We start from the raw sequence: 19,908 nt of genomic DNA, 5'->3' as shown, positions 1-19,908 counted from the left end.
CTTCAACAAGCATGTAAGCTTACAGTTTCATGTTCAATTTCACTCCGGTGGGTTCCCTTAACCGAGCTGGCCTATGAGTCGTCCGCTCATTCTTCAACAAGCATTGGCCTATGAGTCGCCAGCTCATTCTTCAACAAGCATGTAAGCTTACAGTTTCATGTTCAATTTCACTCCGGTGGGTTCCCTTAACCGAGCTGGCCTATGAGTCGTCCGCTCATTCTTCAACAAGCATTGGCCTATGAGTCGCCAGCTCATTCTTCAACAAGCATGTAAGCTTACAGTTTCATGTTCAATTTCACTCCGGTGGGTTCCCTTAACCGAGCTGGCCTATGAGTCGTCCGCTCATTCTTCAACAAGCATGCAGTTAGAGTTTTTGGTATCCTCCCACTGCTGGAAGTTTTAGGTTCAATTTCACTCTCCAATATTTATTTATTTATTTATTTATTATTATTATTATTTTTTAATCTTGGCAACATTTCACTCATGTTTTTTTTTTTTTTTTTGTCCAATTCCACTCCCGGGTTCTTTTTTGGTATCCTCTAGTTGTAAACTTACAATTTCACTCTCGAGTTATTTTCACCATTTTCATCTTCAATTTCACTCGCCAATTTTTTCATGTTCAATTTCATTTCACCAGTTATTTTCACCCTTGCCAATTTTTGAACAATTAACAAATCAATTTTTTGATAGTTCAATTGCTAATTAAACAATTACAATTGCTGCCAAATTTTTTTGATGTAATGGTTCAATTTGCTATTTTTTTTTTTATGTAATGGTTCAATTTGCTAATGGTAACTAATTATTTTGATGTGATGGTTCAAAGTGCTAATGGTAACAATTAAAATGTGTGCCAATTTTTTGATAGTTGAATTGCTAATGGAAACAATTCAAATGTCGAACACCCCGATAGTTGAATTGCTAATGGTAACAATTCAAATGTCGAACACCGAACACCCGATGGTTCAATTGCTAATGGTAACAATTCAAATATCGAACACTCATCTCCCGATGGTTCAATTGCTAACGTTAACAATTCAAATGTCGAACACCCATCTATCGTGATAGTTCAATTGCTAATGGTAACAATTCAAATGTCGAACACCTCAAATGTCGAACACCCATCTATCGTGATAGTTCAATTGCTAATGGTAACAATTCAAATGTCGAACACCTATCCATCAGTGATGGTTCAATTGTTAATTGTAACAATTAAAATGTCGAACACCCATCATTAGTCCCATTGTGATGGTTCAATTGCTAATTGTAACAATTAAAATGTTCGTGAGTCCCATCGTGATGGTTCAATTGTTAAAATGTCGAACACCCATTTATCTAATTGTAACAATTAAAATGTCGAACACCCATTTATCTAATTGTAACAATTAAAATGTCGAACACCCATTTATCGAGGGGTTCAATTGCTAATTGTAACAATTAAATTATCACTGAGTTGAATTAATAATTAATAATGAACAAAAATCGAATATAACTCCAAATATTAGTTGAATTTCAAATTTGCATTTCATTATCATTCCTAATTTAAAAATTATGAAGTTAGGAGGGTGTATTTTTCATAATTATTTCTTACCATATTATATAATTTATAATATATAATATTACGCAATCTATTCAAAAAATTGTTTTAAGCACATGATAAAATAAATTATAATATTTCAATCACATGATAAAAAAAAAAAGTCTTGGCCATCTTTATAATGATTATATGAGAATTTTGGTCGTACCTTTTGTTTATTTTAATTTTATAATATAAAGTTACTTTTTTTAATATCATATTACCTAAACTATTAATCGAAAATTTATATTTTTATATCAAAGAAGCAAGGTAATCATATAATTCTAATACTATAAAGAGAAAAAAAAAGTAAGCCAAATATTCTCCAACAACGAAAAGACCTAAAAACCCCTCCAACTTCCACTACATTACTTGAAAAAAAAATAACTATCAGGTCACACTTCGGAACCTAAACTGGGATAAATAGGCAATGGCCACCACCTCCAATCGCATATTTCCACGTCAACTAGGGAGATTTTCGTCATTTTTGAAAATTACAGAGAGAATGGAAAAGATCTTACGGTGACGGGGCGTTTGGTTTAGTGCCGCACGGTGCTTCTTTTGGCCTCGCTAGATCTGGAGCCGTTTGCACGTGGCCGCTTCGTGGCCGTTGGATTGTCGTTCACGGTGAACCCTCCGATGCCATCTGAACCAACCATTTCCATAAACATCTTCTGTAGGTCCTCGAAGCTGTCACCCTAGCAAAACCCAAAACCCAAAAATAAAAAAAGATTATTTTTATTATCAACTTTAAAATTTGTTTTAAAATATTGCAATTATCTAAAAATGTATATATTTTTCAATTTGCTTGGAAGAATTTATCCTTATTCCTTTATCGCTAGGTAATTCCATTTAAATAAATAAGATAAACCTAAAAATATCTTCAATTTTAATATATAAATAATACCAATATTACGTTTATTTAATTCAATTTCAAAATTTTAAAACAAAAATGGGACAAAATCAAAATTCATCATAAAATTCAGGAATATTTTACCTAAATTAGCAGGTTCTCTTAGAGAATTTATTATTATTATTCATAATGTTCAAATAGAGGAGATGAACGGTCAAGGATGGCAGAAATTAATTAACTGGAAATTGAACGGTCAGGATTTTACCTCCGGTTTGACGTTGTTCATCATTGATATCATCTCTTGCATGAAATCGCAAAATTCCTGCACCACACGCCGTAATGAGAGCTTTTTTTTTTTTTTTTTTCCCAATAAAGAAAAAAAAAATCTACTATGATTAATAATTCCGTAAAATATCATAGAAATTTTCATTAATTTTTAAAATTTTATTATTTATGTATTGATTTTTTATTATAAAAAAAATTTAAATGAAGAAAAAATAATACTGTCCCACGAACAGATAATCCCATTAGAAAATATAAAAAATAATTTAAAAAAAAAATAACAGCAACAATTTTTTTATTTATAATTTTTCATACGATTGTTTCAGGTAAGTACTTAAACGTATTATAAAGTAATTTAAAATTTAAAAAATTTAAAATCTTAAAATTTTGATAGGATATAATTCTTATTTAATGCATGTTTTTGAAACGTATAATTAATTTTGGAAATAGAATAATTCCACAGAAATCTTTATTATTATTATTTTTTTTGGAAGGAAGAAAAAAAAAAGGAAGGTTTATTGTTAAGATTATTAAGGAAAATTTAAAATTTTATTTATTTTTATTTTTATTTTTTTTAGTTTAAAGATGTTACCAAAAATAATACCAATAACATGATAAAAACGACGTCGTATTTTTGTGTGTGTAATCATAGCGTGCTAAAATATCTAAACCAGAGCCCAAGAAAATAATAATAATAATTAAAAAAAAAAAAAAAAACAAGAACAATACTGACCTCATCGTCTTCTTCCGTCGGATCGTAAAGACCGGCGTCGTAAACGGACCTCTTCGCCTGATCGGAGAGAACTGTGAGAGAGGAGGCAGATGGAGCAATCTAACGCGCGTTAGTGCCCTTTCCTATGAACATTGACCGGGAATTCAACGGCGTTTACAAAATTGACAGGGATTAGGGGCGGATGAACCGATGATCTCACCTGAATACGCTTCTTGAACTAATTGAAACTGCCGCTTGGCTTCTCCAGCGACAGCAGGATTCCTCGTACACCGATCCGGATGCCATTTCTTGACCGCAAAAGAAACGAGAAGAACAAGGCATTCAGATTTCACAAACTCACTCTCCAATCGAAAAAAACAAAACAAAACAAAACAAATCTCCTCCAAACTCAAAATCTCAAACAGAATAAACAAGAAACTCGAATTTCAAAACCAATACATCGAGAATCGAATTCAGTACCAGAGCAAGCTTGCGATAGGCAGTACGGATTTCAGATAGGGAGGCATCCTTACGAATCCCTAGGATAGCGTAGTAGGAAGATCCGCCGTCGGATCCTCCTCCCCGATCCATCGAAAACCGAAATCAAAAAGAAGAGAAACCGAAGAGTCTCGAAAAACAACCACCAAACAAAGGATCAGAACACCATAATACCACCGCGGGCTTCAAAAACAGAGAAGAACACGAAGACGAAGAGAGGAAACTCCGTTACGTCGGCTTCTTCAACGATTTGCGGATGATCTATATCGAGGGACGAATTGACGGCGAAGGGAGAGATGAAAATATCTTGCACGCGATATGAACGAAGGAAAGTTCGAGAGATTTCAGTTTTTTCCTTTTTTTCCCCCTACTTGATAATCGAATACTTTTAAAGCTAGATATTTTTATCCGTCGTAATTTGCCACTGGAGTTCACAATATTTACTACTGATGCCACTCATACCGGAATGTGAAATAAGAGTAGCGAATATACACTTGCATACCCTTTTTGGAAATATATATATTATATATTTTTTAATTCAAATATATAAAAATGAAATATAAACAATTAATAAAATAACAAAATAATGAGATTTTCCTCCCCATATATGCTTAAAGGATCTCTCAAAAAATAATATGCCATAATCTTAATTAAAAAAAAAAAATTGATTTTCTTTCTCCTTTATTATAATTTCCTTTTATGTGTTTTAAAAAATATTATAAAAAATAAAAATTGACGTTTAGATTCACTTCTCTGTTTGGACGGATGAATAGTTGTTAGAGAGGTAAATTTCGAATTAAATCAACTCGAATTTGTTAATTTAAAATATATAATTTTATTTAATTACACATTTTGTCTTTTTATTTCTCCCATGGTTAAAAAATAAAATAAAATAAAATAAAATTTTAAGCATTTGGAATATATTTTTAAAAAATACATATGGACATTAAGTTACACATTACTGAAAATAAATAAATATATAATTTATATATTAATATTTTACATTTATTAAAAAAACAAAATTAAAATAAATGGTCAAGTCTAAGCCCATCCTACCTGTCTACTAAGAAGAGGTTTCCATACCCCTAAAAGGAATGTCTAAAAGAAATATTTCGTTCTCCTCTCTAACCAATGTGAGATCTCACAATTCACTCATTTGGGACAATTCACCCCCTTGGGGGCAAACGTTCTCGCTAGCACATCATCCGATGTCTAACTTTGATACATTTGTAATAGTCAAAGTCACCAACAGATATTGTCTACTTTGACCCATTACATATCAGATATTATCTACTTTGGCCCGTTACATATCGCCATCTACTAGGGAGAAGTTTCCAAACTCTTGTAAGGAATGGTTCGTTCTCCTTTTCCAACCGATGTGGAATCTCATAATCCAACGAACCCCACCCAAATAGACTGGGTTGAATTCATTATTTAATAAGAGTTATTTAAGTTCAAAAAAATTACACTACGAACAATTGAATTGAATCTAAAAAAATGTCTCTAACTTAACCTAATCCACGAACACCTCTAGTTTCTTCAGGTTCTATACACTTGAATGGAGCTATGAGTAATGCTTCATCAATGTTCATTATAGAAACAAAGGCCATACAAATGTGTACCTTTGCTTTCTTAGTTATCCACAACAAGTGCAATCAGTTACCAAGTATCAACAACGTTGTCGCATCTTCGCATAACGACCCGAGCCCTCAGCCTACGAGGCTGCCGATGTAGGAACCTGTATACTTGTGATGTTCGTTTCGAAGAAAAACATGTTCCTTTCTAATTGTTTTATAGGTTACAACAACTTCAACTAGCAGAGCTTATATAGATAAAAAGAGGAAAGCAGACTCTTTACAAAGACTCTTAAGAAGAACCTGCAAATTTAGCAGAAACTTTACTCCTTGGGCGAGCAGTATAACATGACACTAAGACAATGAAAGAAGTTACTTGACATTTTAGAACCGGAGCACGGCGAGACAACGTCTGAATATTGGCTTTTCCATTTCCATTTCGAAGATTCGTCTGGCATTGCCTACACAGAACAGCTTGCAACTTAATCAGCCCCATTTAAGATATCGGAGACATGATCCACATAAGGGGAAATACCACACACCCCAGCCTCCGCTGCATAACTCGAAGAAGGAAGCAACTCGTTTCCATGCCCGAATGTTGCTGGAGGATAGTAAACTGGAGTTTGCATCAGTGAAGTACAGTCATCTACAATGTAATCAGGTTGCAGTATTGGAGGAAAGATTTGGTCTGCATGACTGTTATGTATTTGGAAAATTGAAGGTATTCCATCTTCTTCGCTGTTGTTAGTATTTGGAGCACAAATTTCCAGGTTCTCTGCTCAGAAAATAGAAATACATTGTTTTAGGGAACAAGATATTGTACGACAGGACGTGAAAAAAGATACACAAACTCAAAATATCGTTTACATTCAGAGATTCATCAGTTTTCACGCCACAAAATCAAGAACGAAACGCAAGAAGGCAACTTGGGGAGGACTTTTTCATGCCAGAACCCGACCGATCAAACCGACGGTTCAAGAACAAACTACCTTGGGCCCTTTTGTTATCATTTATTTTCAAAAAATCAACCGCCTCAGAAAAGTGAATTTGAAGGAGTCAATACAGAAACAGAGCTACTTTAGCATCAGAGGTAGTAAATTTTCTAAAGAAACTTGTAATTTGGTTGTATTCATTATTTCTGAAGGCTAGTATGATCATCAAACCACACTGTAAGATAACAAAATCCATCTTGTATTAATTGTATCATCACAGATTTTATACCTTGTGAATGTATGACGACGGGCAATGGATGCAATCGTTGATTCGGAGAAATAGGACCAGCTTGCCGGTAGGTCGATGGAGGTTTGAAGGTTGGTTGCTCATCAAATCTGTTCACACATATTGGCTGCTTTAGATCTTCAACTATTTCCTGCAAACGAAAATGATAGTGCTAAGTTTCGGAACGTAAATTTATTTTACAAGAACGAAAATTTTAAGATAGTAGTAATCGCGATTCCCTTCTTTCTTCCCCCTATCGTTTTCTTTTCTCCTTCCAAACAAAAATCATATTTTACTAAATGCAGAAATATGGCAACTTTTGAGACAGAGTTGAACAGAATAAATTACCCCATCCCATCCATTTGGGCATCTTGGAACCGTGCAATTGCCCGTGATGCTAGTTTTTGCATGATCCAAAACTTTTTGCCACATCCTATCTGACATTGGGTCAAGTATCTGTAATGTCATCGGCACAAAACCAAGTGTGAGTTATAAGATTGTTCTTCCTAGAGTCAGTCAAATGGATGAAGAAAACAAATGAAAAGGAACAAGTAAACATAAATGATCGAGAATTATAGTTAACACAACTATAGAGACTATCTTACGGAGCGCAACTTGCGTTGATTTGTTTCATTCAGTCGGAGAAAGTCTTCGACAGTGTGAATGTTGTGTCTGGTAAGCTGGTGATGGAATTTACCATCTTTTCGAATGTTCTCCAAACGCCATACTTCATCTTGCACGCTTGGAGGATGATGCTTCATATACCCTGAAAAACAAGCAATCAGATACAGACAATACTATCATTTATCAGAATCTGGTACCCAGAAAACGAAGGTCAACAAGGCACAAGAAAGTAGTTCCCTCTAAGTGTTTGAGCTAAGTGTTAAGCTATCACAACTTACTCTCTCCACGGCAGTCTTTGACGGAAAAAGGATAGCTTCTGGCTGGCTTAACTCTATATTCTCCAGAATTTTTTTGTGAAATTTTAGCTCCCAATATGAACTTCCTGTTCGGGATCCAGCTGGAATTATCAGTAATGCTTAGATCTCTTATTACTCCAACCCCGTTTTTCAATACGATACTCTGGGATCCCGCTAAAAGAGGTCTTTTACCATCTCTTTCACTTAAAATTTTAGAATTGAACTCCTCCTCAGTCCAATCATCCTCATCTCTGGAAAATAGCCCACTGATGACAGAAAAATCGACTTTCGCCGATGATAGTGGACCAGATTCCACTACAGTCTTGGAATTGGCATAGCATAGATGAATTTCCAATGGTTTGCCCCCCTCGGCTTTCAGTGGACTGTTTGTGAATATTTGGTCTGGCAGTTTGTCATCAAACAGAAGCTGCATACTAAATCCTGCTGTCGTTGTTTCAGCTTCGCTAATTGAGCTGCTGGAGAACCAAAAGGTAGCTAAAATTCAGATGGAGAACGAGGAAAGACCAACATAATGATTGATGAATGAATATGTCAGAAAATGCATGTCAACGAACTTATTTTAGTAAATAATGAACCACTCATGGAGGCAAAAATCAAAGTAGCAATCCTAAACTTAACTGCATGAAAAATTTACAGAATAAAGGTTTTTGAAGGCAGAGAGATGGTTCACAAATGATCAACGAAAAAAATTGAGCAAGGACAGGGTAAAGTACGTACCTTGAAGAGAGAAAATTTTTGGTAATAGCACAGTCTGTTTCTTCTCTTACCTAATCAACAAACATACAGAAAACAAAGAATAGAATATCAAATGTCTGAAATCAACGGTCTGCTTAATAACTATGGCTGTAGCTTGTTTCACCATTCGAACGTGGTAGTGTTAGCGACCTCTCGTATATTTGTTTTGTTATATCATTATTTATTACTTAAAACACGGTTCAAAATTTAGAGATATAAACAGCTGGAGACTAGGTGACCATAACTTGTCTTGTCGCAAGCGAATTCTGAAATCAGTCTACCGAAAGCCATTGGTACTTGTCAGATCAATCAGACTGATAGCTTAAATAGTTTACTGAAATTGGTGTAACTTCCTACATCTAACTTCCTACATCATCTCAAGTTTTCGAGGAAGGTTTGGACCTTTCTTGATGGAAGCCAAAAAAATGGAGAAAGTACACAAGGGTCTGCAGCCAAAAAACAAAAGCCATCAAGGCACCAGACCAATTTCCTTTTATCCTACAACGGCTACAATTTTAATTGCAAACCTAAAAGACAGAGCTAAGAAGGCTGTCAAAGTAAGTTCTAAAACAGATTTAATTGATTCAGTTTAGTTATAACCAACAATAAGAGACTTGTCTTACCACTTTCCGAATCAAAGGTTCGAGAATAGTGAACATGCTATCCTCCAGAAAAGCCCTGCAGAAACACAAATGAAACCAAATGTAAGAAAATAAAAGATCGATGTACAGAACACCAATGTTCTTGGACTAACTGTATACTCACGTCCCAAGTATATTGATTCGTTTTGACTCTTGATTTGGAGCTCCATAACCATCGCCATGGTAGATATGAAAAGCCCTCTTCTGTACCATCAAATACCGAGAAAACAGCTCAAAACAACCAAAATCTCTAAGAATTATTCTGCTGATAAATGGCTATTGACAATTTATTGTACTCAGAAGGGAAGAGGAAGCTTCCATCAAACTACAGAAGAAACGCGTTAATACTTGAAGTCAATTTTATATTGTTAAATAAATGTTGGAATAAGCAAAACCATTTTCTAAAGGAAGCATGACATTGCCTAGATTTTGTAATGGAAAGTTGGAAGAAATTCTCTGAGCTTCGGATAACTAACTAAACTGCCATGTCCTAATAAAATATCCACCAATACCCTACGTGTTCTTATCTGACACTGACAGGGGAGCGGATTTGGAAGAGAAATTGAAGAGAAATCAATGAACATGGCTTATTGATCAAGAAGAAGCACAGAAATTACAATAGAAAGTTCCCCTGAAACTCCATTTCAGCCTCTAATCCTCAAGTGGCTGAAATTACCTTCGAAGTTCTAGGAAATTCAGTCAATGGTTATAGCAGCAGCAGTTAAAGCATTAACGAATGAACCATTTTCCTTGAGAACGACAATAACCACATGAAAATGACGAACGACGACATAAAAACATAGAGATGTTTGAAGATCAGACAAAAAATTACACGTTCTTTAAGTTAGAGGGGCCTGCAAACGTGAATGAAAGGGGCAAAACTGATCTCATTGTCCCCACATCCAATCAAACAATTACATTAATCTGTAAAAAAGTAAATAGAAACCACGACGAAATCGCTAAATTAGGGTTTGTTTCAGGAAATGAAGAGGAAATGATTGGCGTGAAGAGTTGTTACTTGAATTTCTCGCACTGTGTGGACTGACCACCGGGTCTAGTCAATGCGCCGACCGTACGAAGGTTTATTTGACATTGCGAGATGAACTCTTGACGCCATTTTTTCCAAGCTTCGAGCTTCCAGGAACGCGCAGATCTCTCTTTCGCCATTACCGGCTCTGTCCACCTCCATTTCGGCGGCTTCATCTTTCGCGGCTGTTCATTCAGTTCTAAACTCACACGGGTTCTAATTTTTTATTTTATTTTAAGAAAGGACGAATAATTCAACTTTTTCTTTAATAATAAAAATAACATTAAAATTGGTCTTAATAAAAAAATAATAATAATAAATAAATAAATGGAATGATATTAGTGAATTTTTGTTAAGTTTAATAGTATTTTTTAAAATACGGTTAAAAATTAATTTTTTTTTATATAAAGTATTGATTATAAAAGTATGTTTTAAATTTATTTGAAAATTTAAGAGCATATTCAAATTTTTGGTATTTTTTACCCAAATAAAAAATTTAAAAGTATATATATATTACAATTTTTAAAAAAATAATGATATTAGTGAAATTTTTTAAAGGTTAATAGTATTTTTTTTAAAATACAGTTAAAAATTAATTTTTTTTATATAAATATTAACGATAAAAGTTTTTTTTTAATTTATTTGAAAATTTAAAAGTATATTCAAATTTTTAAAAATTTAAAGGTATTTTTTACGCAAATAAAAAATTTAAAAGTATTTTTAGTATTATAATTTTAAAAAAATGATATTAGTAAAAAATTGTAAAGTTTAATAGTATTTTTTAAAATACCGTTAAAAATTAATTAATTTTTTTTATATAAAGTATTAATGATAAAAGTATTTTTAAAATTTATTTAAAAATTTAAGAGTACCATTCAAATTTTTAAAATTTTAAAGGTATTTTCTATGCAAATAAAAAATTTAAAGTTTAATAGTATTTTTTAAAATACAGTTAAAAATTAATTTTTTTACGATAAAATATTTTTTAAATTTATTTAAAAATTTAAGAGTATCATACAAATTTTTAAAAATTTAAAGGTATTTTTTACATAAATAAAAAATCTAAGAGTATCTTTACGTCTTTTGGTCTGCCTAACCCGCGCATCTTTCTTCAGAGAAGCAACCTGCTCACTCGAAATCTATCCCTTTAATTGTGTAACAAGGCGTCCACATGATCTGCTCCCAGCCTCTTCGACGACACTAGCCTACGTTTTTTTTTTTCCCACTAGCCATGCCTTGGCCGAACTTTTGGCTCTGATATCCCTTGTCATGGCGCTAAGTCCTTCGGTCGCTGTAGCAAGCTTCAAAAGCTTTAAAATTTTAAAGGTATACCCAAATAAAAAATTCAAAAGTATTTTTATTAATTTAACATTTTTGTATTCTAAAAATGTTGATTTTTTTATTTTTTTTATATAAATATATATTTTTATTTAATTTAGTTGATAATATTACCAATTTTGAAATAATAAAAATGTTTTTTTATACCGACAATGTATTTTTTATTTTATTTTATTTTATAATGTAGCAAAATAAAGGTAATTTCCGCGGGAGAAACAAAGCCTCCACATCCCCAAAATGGGCGGCCACGACATGGAAAAGGAGAGAGCTCGATTGCCAAGCTTGGCCGCCGATTTTGGTTTCGATGAAGAATTGGCGCAGGCCTGCTTGGAATGGATAATCAATCTCTACGGTAATTTCTTGGATCTCCAGCCATTTCTGAACTCTAAAATTGCAGTTCAGTTTCCTCTGCTTATCTGTTTCGCGATCTGAATGAGAACAACGGAATATCGTTTAATTCATTTTTCGTTTATTCTAAATGTACGCCGCTGTAGGAATCTGGTTTTGGAGATTTTAATAAGTCTAACTTCATAGCTATGGGTTGAGGAGAAGAACTGTAATTGTTCGTCTTCGTTCAGGTTGAGGAGAAGAACTGTAACTTGTAAGGCGTATATGTCATAGGAATTTGTGGATAATTTGAGTGAGAATATGGTTATATCGACATAGAATTTAGTGTAAACGTGAGATTCCACGTAAGTTGGGAGGAAAACGAAACATTTTTTATAAGTATGTGAAAATTTCTCCCTAGCAAATGTGTTTTAAAAACCTTGAAAGGAAGTCCAAAGAGGACAATATCTGCTTGCGGTGGACTTAGGCGGTTACAAATGGTATTAAAGTTAGGGCGATGTGCAAGCAAAGAGGCTGAGCCCCAAAGGGGATGGACACGAAGCGATGTGCCAGCAAGGACGTTGGGCCCCGAACGGAGTGGATTGGGGAGTCCCACATCGATTGGAGAAGGGAACGAGTGCCGGCGAGGACGCTGGCTCCGAAGGGGTAGATTGTGAGATCCCATATCGGTTGGGGAGAAGAACGAAACATTCTTTATGAGGGTGTGAAAATAACAGACGTGTTGAGGGAAAGCTCGGAAGGAAAAGCCCCAAAAAGGACAATATTAGCTAGAGGTGCCTTGGAGGTTACAATAAATTAATGGATCATAAAAACCGTTTAAAAACGGTGGGTTTAAATTTTGCGTAGGTGATGTATGTTGAGGTTATCATACTGATTAACGAGTGGTATAATGTTATTACAGTGAGATTGACCAACATGGCTCTTCTAATTCAGCTATTAAAGTAAAAAGTTGGCAGTGTCGATTATCTATTTATGGAAGTGCTTCTTTGTTCAGGTGGTGATGAGCAGGAACTCGTCTCTTTTAGAGTACTGTGTTAGGAACCACGACCTCCACAATGGTATGATATTGTCTACTTTGAGCATAAGTTCTCATGATTTTGCTTTTGGTTTTTCGAAAAGTCTCATACCAATGGAAATGTATTACTTGCTTAAAAACCTATGATCATTCTCTTGATTCTAGCTAACGTGGGACTCCCTCCCAACCATCCTCCCCTCAAACAAAGTACACCATAGAGCCTCCCATAAGGCCTATGTAGCCATGGAACAACCTCTCCTTAATCGAGATTCGACTCATTTCTCTGGAGCCCTCAAACAAAGGGAACAAAGCACACCCTTTGTTCGACACTTGAGTCACTTTTGACTACACCTTCAAGGTTCACAATTTTTTTGTTCAACATTTTAGGATTCTATCGACATGATTAAGTTAAGGGCTTAGCTCTGATATCATGTTAGGAACCACGACCTCCACAATGAACATCATAAAAGATTCATCTCAAGTGGAGGAAAAACCAAATTTGGTCAATATTGATTCTTCCAGTGAAAGTGATGTTGTAGATTTCAAAGCTTCAAGGAAAAGGGTTATGTATTGTCTTGTACCAGAAAAAGGATTTCATGTATTGTCTTGTACCAGAAAAAGGATTTCATCCGCATTGTATGCATGTTACCTAATGGACAAGGATTTCAAAGTGAAAGATGTAAGATGTCAATGATTCGAGAAAAGAAAATGGAAGAGTTCTGTGAACTTAAGGTTAGTTACTCCATTTCGTCGTCATGAGAGTTCCTGCCTCTTACTTCTAGTATTTTACAATTTCGATTAGTTGATGCAACCTCATGCTCCTTAATTTGCTGTGAAATTTCATAGGAGGAATGTTGGAGACAAACATAGCTTCAGCATTTCAAAGTGTCATTTGATCGAAAAGCATGCAAATATGGCTCTTATCCATGTGATAACTGTCTTAAGAAGTGGAAGATTCCACGTCGGTGAGGGAAACAAAACATTCTTTATAAGCGTATGGAAATCTCTCCCTAACTTATGCATTTTAAAACCGTGAGGCTGACGGCGATACGTAACAGGCCAAAGCGGACAATATCTATTAACGGTGGGCTTGGACTGTTACAAATGGTATCAGAGCCAGATAGCAGACGGTGTGCTAATGAGGACGTTGGGCTCTCAAGGAGGGTGGATTGTGAGATCCCACATCCGTTGGAAAGAGGAACAAAACATTCTTTATAAGAGGATGGAAACCTCTCCCAAACAGACACATTTTAAAACCGTGAGGCTCACGGCGATACGTAACGGGCCAAAGTAGATAATATCTGTTAGCGGTAGGCTTGGACTGTTACAAATGGTATCAGAGCCAGATACCAAACGGTGTGCTAGCGAGGAGACACCAAGCGGTGTGCCAGTAGGGACATTGGACTCCCAAGGAGGGCGGATTGTGAGATCTCACATCGGTTGGAGAGGAGAACAAAACATTCTTTATAAGAGTGTGGAAACCTCTCCCTAACAGACGCATTTTAAAACTGTGAGGCTGATGACAATACGTCATTGACCAAAGCGAACAATATCTGTGAGCGGTAAGCTTGGACTGTTACAAGAAATCTTGCTAACCATATGACATTAGCTGCAATGGACACCATTCCACCTTCATTCTTGGGACAACAGTTCAGCCCTCTATTATTTTTGTCATGGCGCCTTCAGAGCAGGCTAGAAAGGCTTCCGTCTTGACTGCAAACTTGCTTGTCCTCAACCCAGGTATTTATGCTAACTCAATTATTTTGATCACGTATGATTTATCACTGTGGCATGACTATTTGTATTTGGGAGCATCAATTTTTTTCCTCACTAAATCCTCTATTTGAAAGACTGACATAGAGAGTCAAAATGATAACTTGAAAAAAGGCCTCTTTGTAGATTATTGAGGTATGCATGTTGCTGTCATGATAGTTAGGAATTGTTTGGGAGCTTCTGCTGCAGAATTAGTTATGAGAACTCTGTTTATTGATCATGTTGCTTGTAATGAGCCTGTAATTTTCTTTTGAAGAATATCAGACTTTAGTTCTAGAAAATAGGTCATTTGAGATATTGTGATAGCAACATGCATACCCAGTTTTTTAATTCTAGTTTTGGTGTGGTATGTTTTTTAAAATGATGTTTGTTTCCTAGCCAATTTTGTAAGTGATTAAGTCGCATATATTGTCTTTTTTGGCTTTGTCTTTCGGACTTCCCCGTTTGCTAAGAAGAAGTTTCCACACCCTTATAAAAAATGTTTCGTTCTCCTCCCCAACGAGGTGGGATCTCACAATCCACCCCCTTTCGGGACCAGTGTCCTTGCTGGCACTCATTCCCTTCTCCAATCAATGTGGGACCTCCAATCCATTCTCTTTGGGACCAGCATCCTTGCTGGCACATTGCCTCGTGTCCACTCCCTTCGGGGCTCAACCTCCTCGCTGGCATATCGCCTGGTGTCTGGCTCTAATACCATTTGTAACGGCTCAAGCCCACCGCTAGCAGATATTGTCCTCTTTGACTTTCCCTTTCAAACTTTCCCTCAATGCATCTGCTAGGGAGAGGTTTCCACATCTGCTAGGGAGAGGTTCCCACACCCTTATATAAAGAATGTTTGGTTTTCCTCCTCCCCAACCATGTGAGATTTCTTTTTTTCTTTTTTTTTATGCCTAAGTTTTGCACTTTTAAAACACGTCATATTTTAAACCAAATTTCAACCAAATCAAGTTTTTTAAAACTATTTTTAGTATTCAAGTAGTTTTTTTATTTTAGATGTAGGATGAACTTTATACGTAGAAATGATGTTTAAGAGGCTTAATTTAAAAAAAAAAAAATAGAAAATAGAAAAAAAAATGATTATCAAATTGATTTTTTTTTTCTTCAAAAAGATAATGCAAAATAAAAATAATTAAACTAAGCGTGACGTAACTATGTAGGGTTAGAATTTTAAAGAAAATATATCATTTATTTATTATTATTATTATTTTAATTTCTATCAAGGCACTAGGCTTTACACTATTATTTAAGTGTTAATTGATATTATAGAATACAGAGTTGATTAGTTGGGTAAAGTAAGGGTGGTTGGCAAATCATAACTTGTAAGTTTAATGATTTGAAAATTTAAGTTTATAATTATTATGAAATTAAAGAAAACATGAAATGAGAAGAATAATTTATTTTATTTTATTTTTAGAAAAAACCGACTCTAAAATAATTGAATGTATTGCAGTGATCTTGAAACTGAAGTGGGACCAAATTGCATGTTCATATTGGCGAGAAGCAATGGCCAATCATTGCTCAGCCGACTCTATTTGTTTGTCAAGAATCTAACATTTTCCAACTCTAATTTGTGTTGAATTATTATTAGTAGAAACAAAATCTAGGATTTTAGAGTTTTGGATTTATAATTTTGTTAGTCTCTTCTTCGTTTGGTTTTGTATTTGGAAGGAATTTAGGTGAGTGGAGACGGGAATGAAGAATATTGTGATATCCTATATTGGTTGGGGAGGAGAACGGAACACTCTTTATAAGGGTGTGGAAACCTCTCCCTAATAGACGTGTAATGGGGAAGCTCGGAAGGGAAAGCCCAAAAACTTTGAAGGCTTAGGGTTTAGGGTGTGGAAAACTCTCCCTAGTAGACCCGTAATGGGGAAGCCCATAAGGGAAAGTCAAAAGAGGACTGTATTTGGACGAGCACTGGTTTAGGGTGTGGAAACCTCTCCCTAGCAGACCCGTAATGGGGAAGCCCATAAGGGAAAGTCAAAAGAGGACTTGTATTTGGATGAGCACTAGTTTAGGGTGTGGAAACCTCTCCCTAGCAGACCCGTAATGGGAAGCCCATAAGGGAAAGCCAAAAGAGGACATTGTATTTGGATGAGCACTGGTTTAGGATGTGGAAATCTCTCCCTAGCAGACCCGTAATGGAGAAGCCCACAAGGGAAAGCCCAAAGAGGACAGTATTTGGAAGAGCACTGGTTCTATTGTATAACTCTGAAAGATGTTTTTTAACAACCTTGAGGGGAAGCCCGAAAAGGAAAGTCCAAAGAAGATAATATCTGCTAGCGGTGGGGCTGAGTCGTTACAAATATAATTCCCATCTCAATTCCCAGCTCCCTATGACTAACCTGGAAAATATTTTTTTCACTTCTTGCTCTATTCCCTATTGAAACGATAATTTTCCATCTCGTTCGAAACAAGTTCCACATGTTCATTAGACATCTCTATTTGAAGTTGTCTTTTTACTCGTTTATTTCAAACAATTTTTTTCTTTTTTTCTTAGATTTTGTTGGTCGATTCTGTTAGCTTTAAAGAGTAGAAGTATGGTCTTTGTCGATGGTGACATCTTCTAGATTTCTGCCCATTTTTTTATTCCTATGATATTTGTAACATAATTTCTTATGTCCGGTTGATTTGTTTAATACATTTTAGCCTATTTTTAATCCTATTTTCAATGATATGTTGGGATGTTATAGTAACTCGGGTTTCTAGTAGTCCACATGTTAGCTAATTTTTTACTTTTGGATGACGTTTTTAATGGACTCTTGTATGAGATAGATGATAGAGGTTGTCATAATTGTGCCAATATAATTGAAATGATTAGATGCACTTATTGATTCCTATTACTAATAATTTAATTAGGGAAGCTTGCTCGTGAGTGAAATTGACTCTACTAGTTTGAAATTTGAATTTGAGTAAATTAAAAATGAGAAGTCCCAAACTTGGATAGTTTCTATTTAAATTGTTAGAACCAAACATAGACTCGGAATCAGGTTAAATCATAAATTCAGTCTCCTTATGTAAGGATCCGAAACCCACAGATATTATCTTCTATGGGCTTTCCTTTTCGGGCTCTGGTATTCTTTACTTTCTCCAATCGATGTGGGACCCTGTCAAATCCACCCCCTTTGGGGCTGACACTCTTTCCTTTCTCCAATCGATGTGTCCTGTTTCATTTCTCCAATCGATATGGGATCCCGCCAAATCTACCTCCTTTGGGGCTGTTAGCACTCTTTCATTTCTTCAATCAATGTGCTCCGTTTCCTTTTTCCAATCGATGTGAGACTCCTGCCAAATCCACTCCCTTTAGGGTTGACACTCTTTCCTTTCTCCAATCGATGTGGGGCTCCCGCCAAATCCACCCTCTTTGGGGCCTAACGTCCTTATTGGCACACTGTCTCGTGTCTACTCCTTTCGGGGAAGGGCCTCCTCGCTGACACATAGTCCGGTGTCTAGCTCTAATACCATTTGTAATGGCTCAAGCTCTCGCTAGCAGATATTGTCCTCTTTGGGCTTTCCCTTTCAGGCTTTCCCTCAAGATTTTAACGCGTCTGTTAAGAGAAGGTTTCACACCCTCATAAATTATAAAGGGTGTTTTGTTCTCCGCCCACCTTAGTTTTGAGAAAGTTAGAATTTAGTCCATATAGCTTTAATTGTCAAGATGTTTAGAAGAAACTATTTATGAAATTTATTAAATTATTTAGTCGAAATTCTATCTTAAATTTATAATTTAATTAAAGAGGTAGTGAAATTATTTGTGGCTTTTTGAATAATTTGGCTGGTCTTCTCAACTATTCTCTTAAATAATTGTAACAAAAAAAAGAAAAAGAAAAGAAAAGGAAAAAAACTATTATCCTTAAATAGTTGAAGAAAGCAATAAATATTTGACCTCTCTTTTTTACCTAATTGAACGTGCAAATTATTACTTTACAAATTTACTGCCACCATTGAAAACAGTTCTTTTGCAATTATTCATTACCCTCTTAAGTGCTGTTGTTATTAACTTCCCAACTTATTATACTTTGACCATTTTTTTACAGTCGGATTATTTTTCGGGTAAGATCGTGCTAACTTACTTATTGACTTGTTAGAATAATAAAATATTAACTAAATCGGACTCTAATTATGAATTTTTAATAAGTTGAAGTCTAATAATTGATAGTGTCTTTTGCAGGAGTCTGGATCGTGTCTCAGTTCCAATGTGGTTGATCATCCTCTCGAACTAGCTATTGATCATTGTCTTGGTAAGCTATTGCTTCATCAACTAGCTAATCAGACGGGAGCACTTCCTCGAGTGGATTCCTCCTTTTGCTTTCTCAGCGTATGAGGTATTAGCATTCGTTTTTGGCTGTTGTTCTCTTCACAAGGTTTGGTTCTTACGCATTACTCATCCGCCCGTCGCTGGAAACACCACTTCGTATCCAACTTGCATGTGTCTAACTTTCAACGTAGTTCTTCAGTTGAGTTCGTTCTTTTATTCAAATGCAGCTCATTCCTAGTTAGCTCTCTTCTCGGGATGCATGGACTGGGCGCCCGTTCTTCATTCCCATCCTTTATGTTATGTAAATAGAGACTTCTCCTTCCACTCTCCAATATAGGGAACCTCTATCGATCATCTCACATATGTCTGTATTGTCGATCAGTCGTATTTCTTTAGCATATATATATAATTTGAGTTTTTGGGTTTCCAGAAAAAAAAAAAAAATCACTGGTTTTTTTGTTCTTCTTCTTTCAAATCCTGGTCTTGTTTCAATTGTAGTTCTTCGGTTGAGTTTGTTCTTTTATTTAAATGCAGCCCATTCTTGGTTAGCGCTCTGCTCGGGATGCATGGGCTGGCGCCCGTTCTTCATCCACATCTTTTATGTTATGTAAATAGAGACTTCCCCTTCCACTCTCCAATATAGAGAACTTCTATCGATCATCTCACATATCTGTCTGTATCGTCGGTCTGTCGTATTTTTTTAGCAAGAGGATATATATATATATATATATATATATATATATATATATATATATATATATATATATATAATCTAGAAAATTAGAATTTAGTCTCTATTAAAAAAAAATTATCCAAAAATTATAACATTTAAATTTGTAATTTTAATATAAATATTATTTATTTGATAGTCCCAAAATTTCCACCAACCCATTAGAAACAAACCTTTTTTCCTTTCTAAATTTGAAATGTTCCTTTTGAGAAAAGAAAGAAGGAAAAGACAAAGAATTTAAACAAATACCTATTTTTTCTTTTCAATTTAAATTATTTATTTCTTCATTATTATATCAATAATATTACTACAAATACTCTCTTTATTTAAAACAGAAAATAAAATAAAATAAACCAACGGTCAGGATTCAATCCGTTTTAAAAAAAAAATTT

The 19,908-nt window shown here is 34.9% G+C and overlaps 2 protein-coding genes and 1 long non-coding RNA gene across 13 annotated transcripts; 1 reads left to right on the top strand and 2 right to left on the bottom strand.

The window, feature by feature from the left end:
• Positions 1-1,844: 1,844 nt before the first annotated feature.
• LOC111798035 (Chaperone DnaJ-domain superfamily protein) lies at positions 1,845-4,292 on the bottom strand. Its single transcript, XM_023680986.2, has 5 exons — positions 3,901-4,292; positions 3,641-3,728; positions 3,442-3,512; positions 2,692-2,748; positions 1,845-2,271 (listed from the first exon to the last, which is right to left on the bottom strand). The coding sequence occupies exons 1-5, from the start codon at positions 4,009-4,011 to the stop codon at positions 2,113-2,115; spliced, it is 486 nt and encodes a 161-aa protein (XP_023536754.2). The 5' UTR covers positions 4,012-4,292; the 3' UTR covers positions 1,845-2,112.
• Positions 4,293-5,302: 1,010 nt separating this feature from the next.
• On the bottom strand, positions 5,303-10,257 carry LOC111798006 (protein SAR DEFICIENT 1). 7 transcript variants are annotated; one of them, XM_087125121.1, is made up of 11 exons: positions 10,046-10,257; positions 9,860-9,951; positions 9,152-9,231; positions 9,010-9,064; positions 8,369-8,418; positions 7,613-8,106; positions 7,316-7,476; positions 7,059-7,166; positions 6,714-6,861; positions 6,035-6,267; positions 5,303-5,953 (listed from the first exon to the last, which is right to left on the bottom strand). In XM_087125121.1, exons 4-11 carry the CDS (start codon positions 9,043-9,045, stop codon positions 5,816-5,818), a joined length of 1,368 nt encoding a protein of 455 aa, XP_086981247.1. In that variant the 5' UTR covers positions 9,046-9,064; positions 9,152-9,231; positions 9,860-9,951; positions 10,046-10,257; the 3' UTR covers positions 5,303-5,815. The 7 variants fall into 7 exon arrangements, with proteins under 7 accessions (XP_086981247.1, XP_086981246.1, XP_023536712.2 ...); XM_087125120.1 differs by having other exon boundaries at positions 9,704-10,257; XM_023680944.2 differs by having other exon boundaries at positions 9,860-10,257.
• A 1,338-nt stretch (positions 10,258-11,595) lies between these two features.
• On the top strand, positions 11,596-19,504 carry LOC111798952 (uncharacterized). Of its 5 annotated transcripts, none has more exons than XR_015421778.1 (5): positions 11,596-11,744; positions 12,735-12,798; positions 12,921-13,487; positions 13,602-14,495; positions 18,700-19,504. It is a non-coding gene; the product is annotated as an uncharacterized LOC111798952 (long non-coding RNA). The 5 variants fall into 5 exon arrangements; XR_015421776.1 differs by having other exon boundaries at positions 12,735-13,113; positions 13,193-13,487; XR_015421774.1 differs by having other exon boundaries at positions 12,735-13,487; positions 18,700-18,853; positions 19,014-19,504.
• The last annotated feature ends 404 nt before the right edge of the window (positions 19,505-19,908 follow it).

This window comes from Cucurbita pepo, chromosome 7 (assembly GCF_057944985.1).
Source record: "Cucurbita pepo subsp. pepo isolate OVF chromosome 7, ASM5794498v1, whole genome shotgun sequence".
NCBI lineage: Eukaryota > Viridiplantae > Streptophyta > Magnoliopsida > Cucurbitales > Cucurbitaceae > Cucurbita > Cucurbita pepo.
Note: the sequence above shows the minus strand (reverse complement) of the source record. Positions and strands in the feature narration are given on the sequence as shown.

Bases quoted from the DNA above. Each gene is read 5' to 3' on its own strand.
- LOC111798035 (XM_023680986.2), bottom strand. From the start codon at position 4,011: ATGGATCGGGGAGGAGGATCCGACGGCGGATCTTCCTACTACGCTATC. The intron at 3,729-3,900 runs GTACTGAATTCG...TTTGCGGTCAAG, and splicing joins CCTATCGCAAGCTTGCTCTG to AAATGGCATCCGGATCGGTG. The intron at 2,272-2,691 runs GTAAAATCCTGA...GGGTTTTGCTAG, and splicing joins TGAACAACGTCAAACCGGAG to GGTGACAGCTTCGAGGACCT.
- LOC111798006 (XM_023680941.2), bottom strand. From the start codon at position 9,240: ATGGTACAGAAGAGGGCTTTTCATATCTACCATGGCGATGGTTATGGA. The intron at 8,107-8,368 runs GTACGTACTTTA...TTGGTTCTCCAG, and splicing joins AAAAATTTTCTCTCTTCAAG to CAGCTCAATTAGCGAAGCTG. The intron at 6,862-7,058 runs GTAATTTATTCT...TTTCGTTTGCAG, and splicing joins GCCCAAATGGATGGGATGGG to GAAATAGTTGAAGATCTAAA.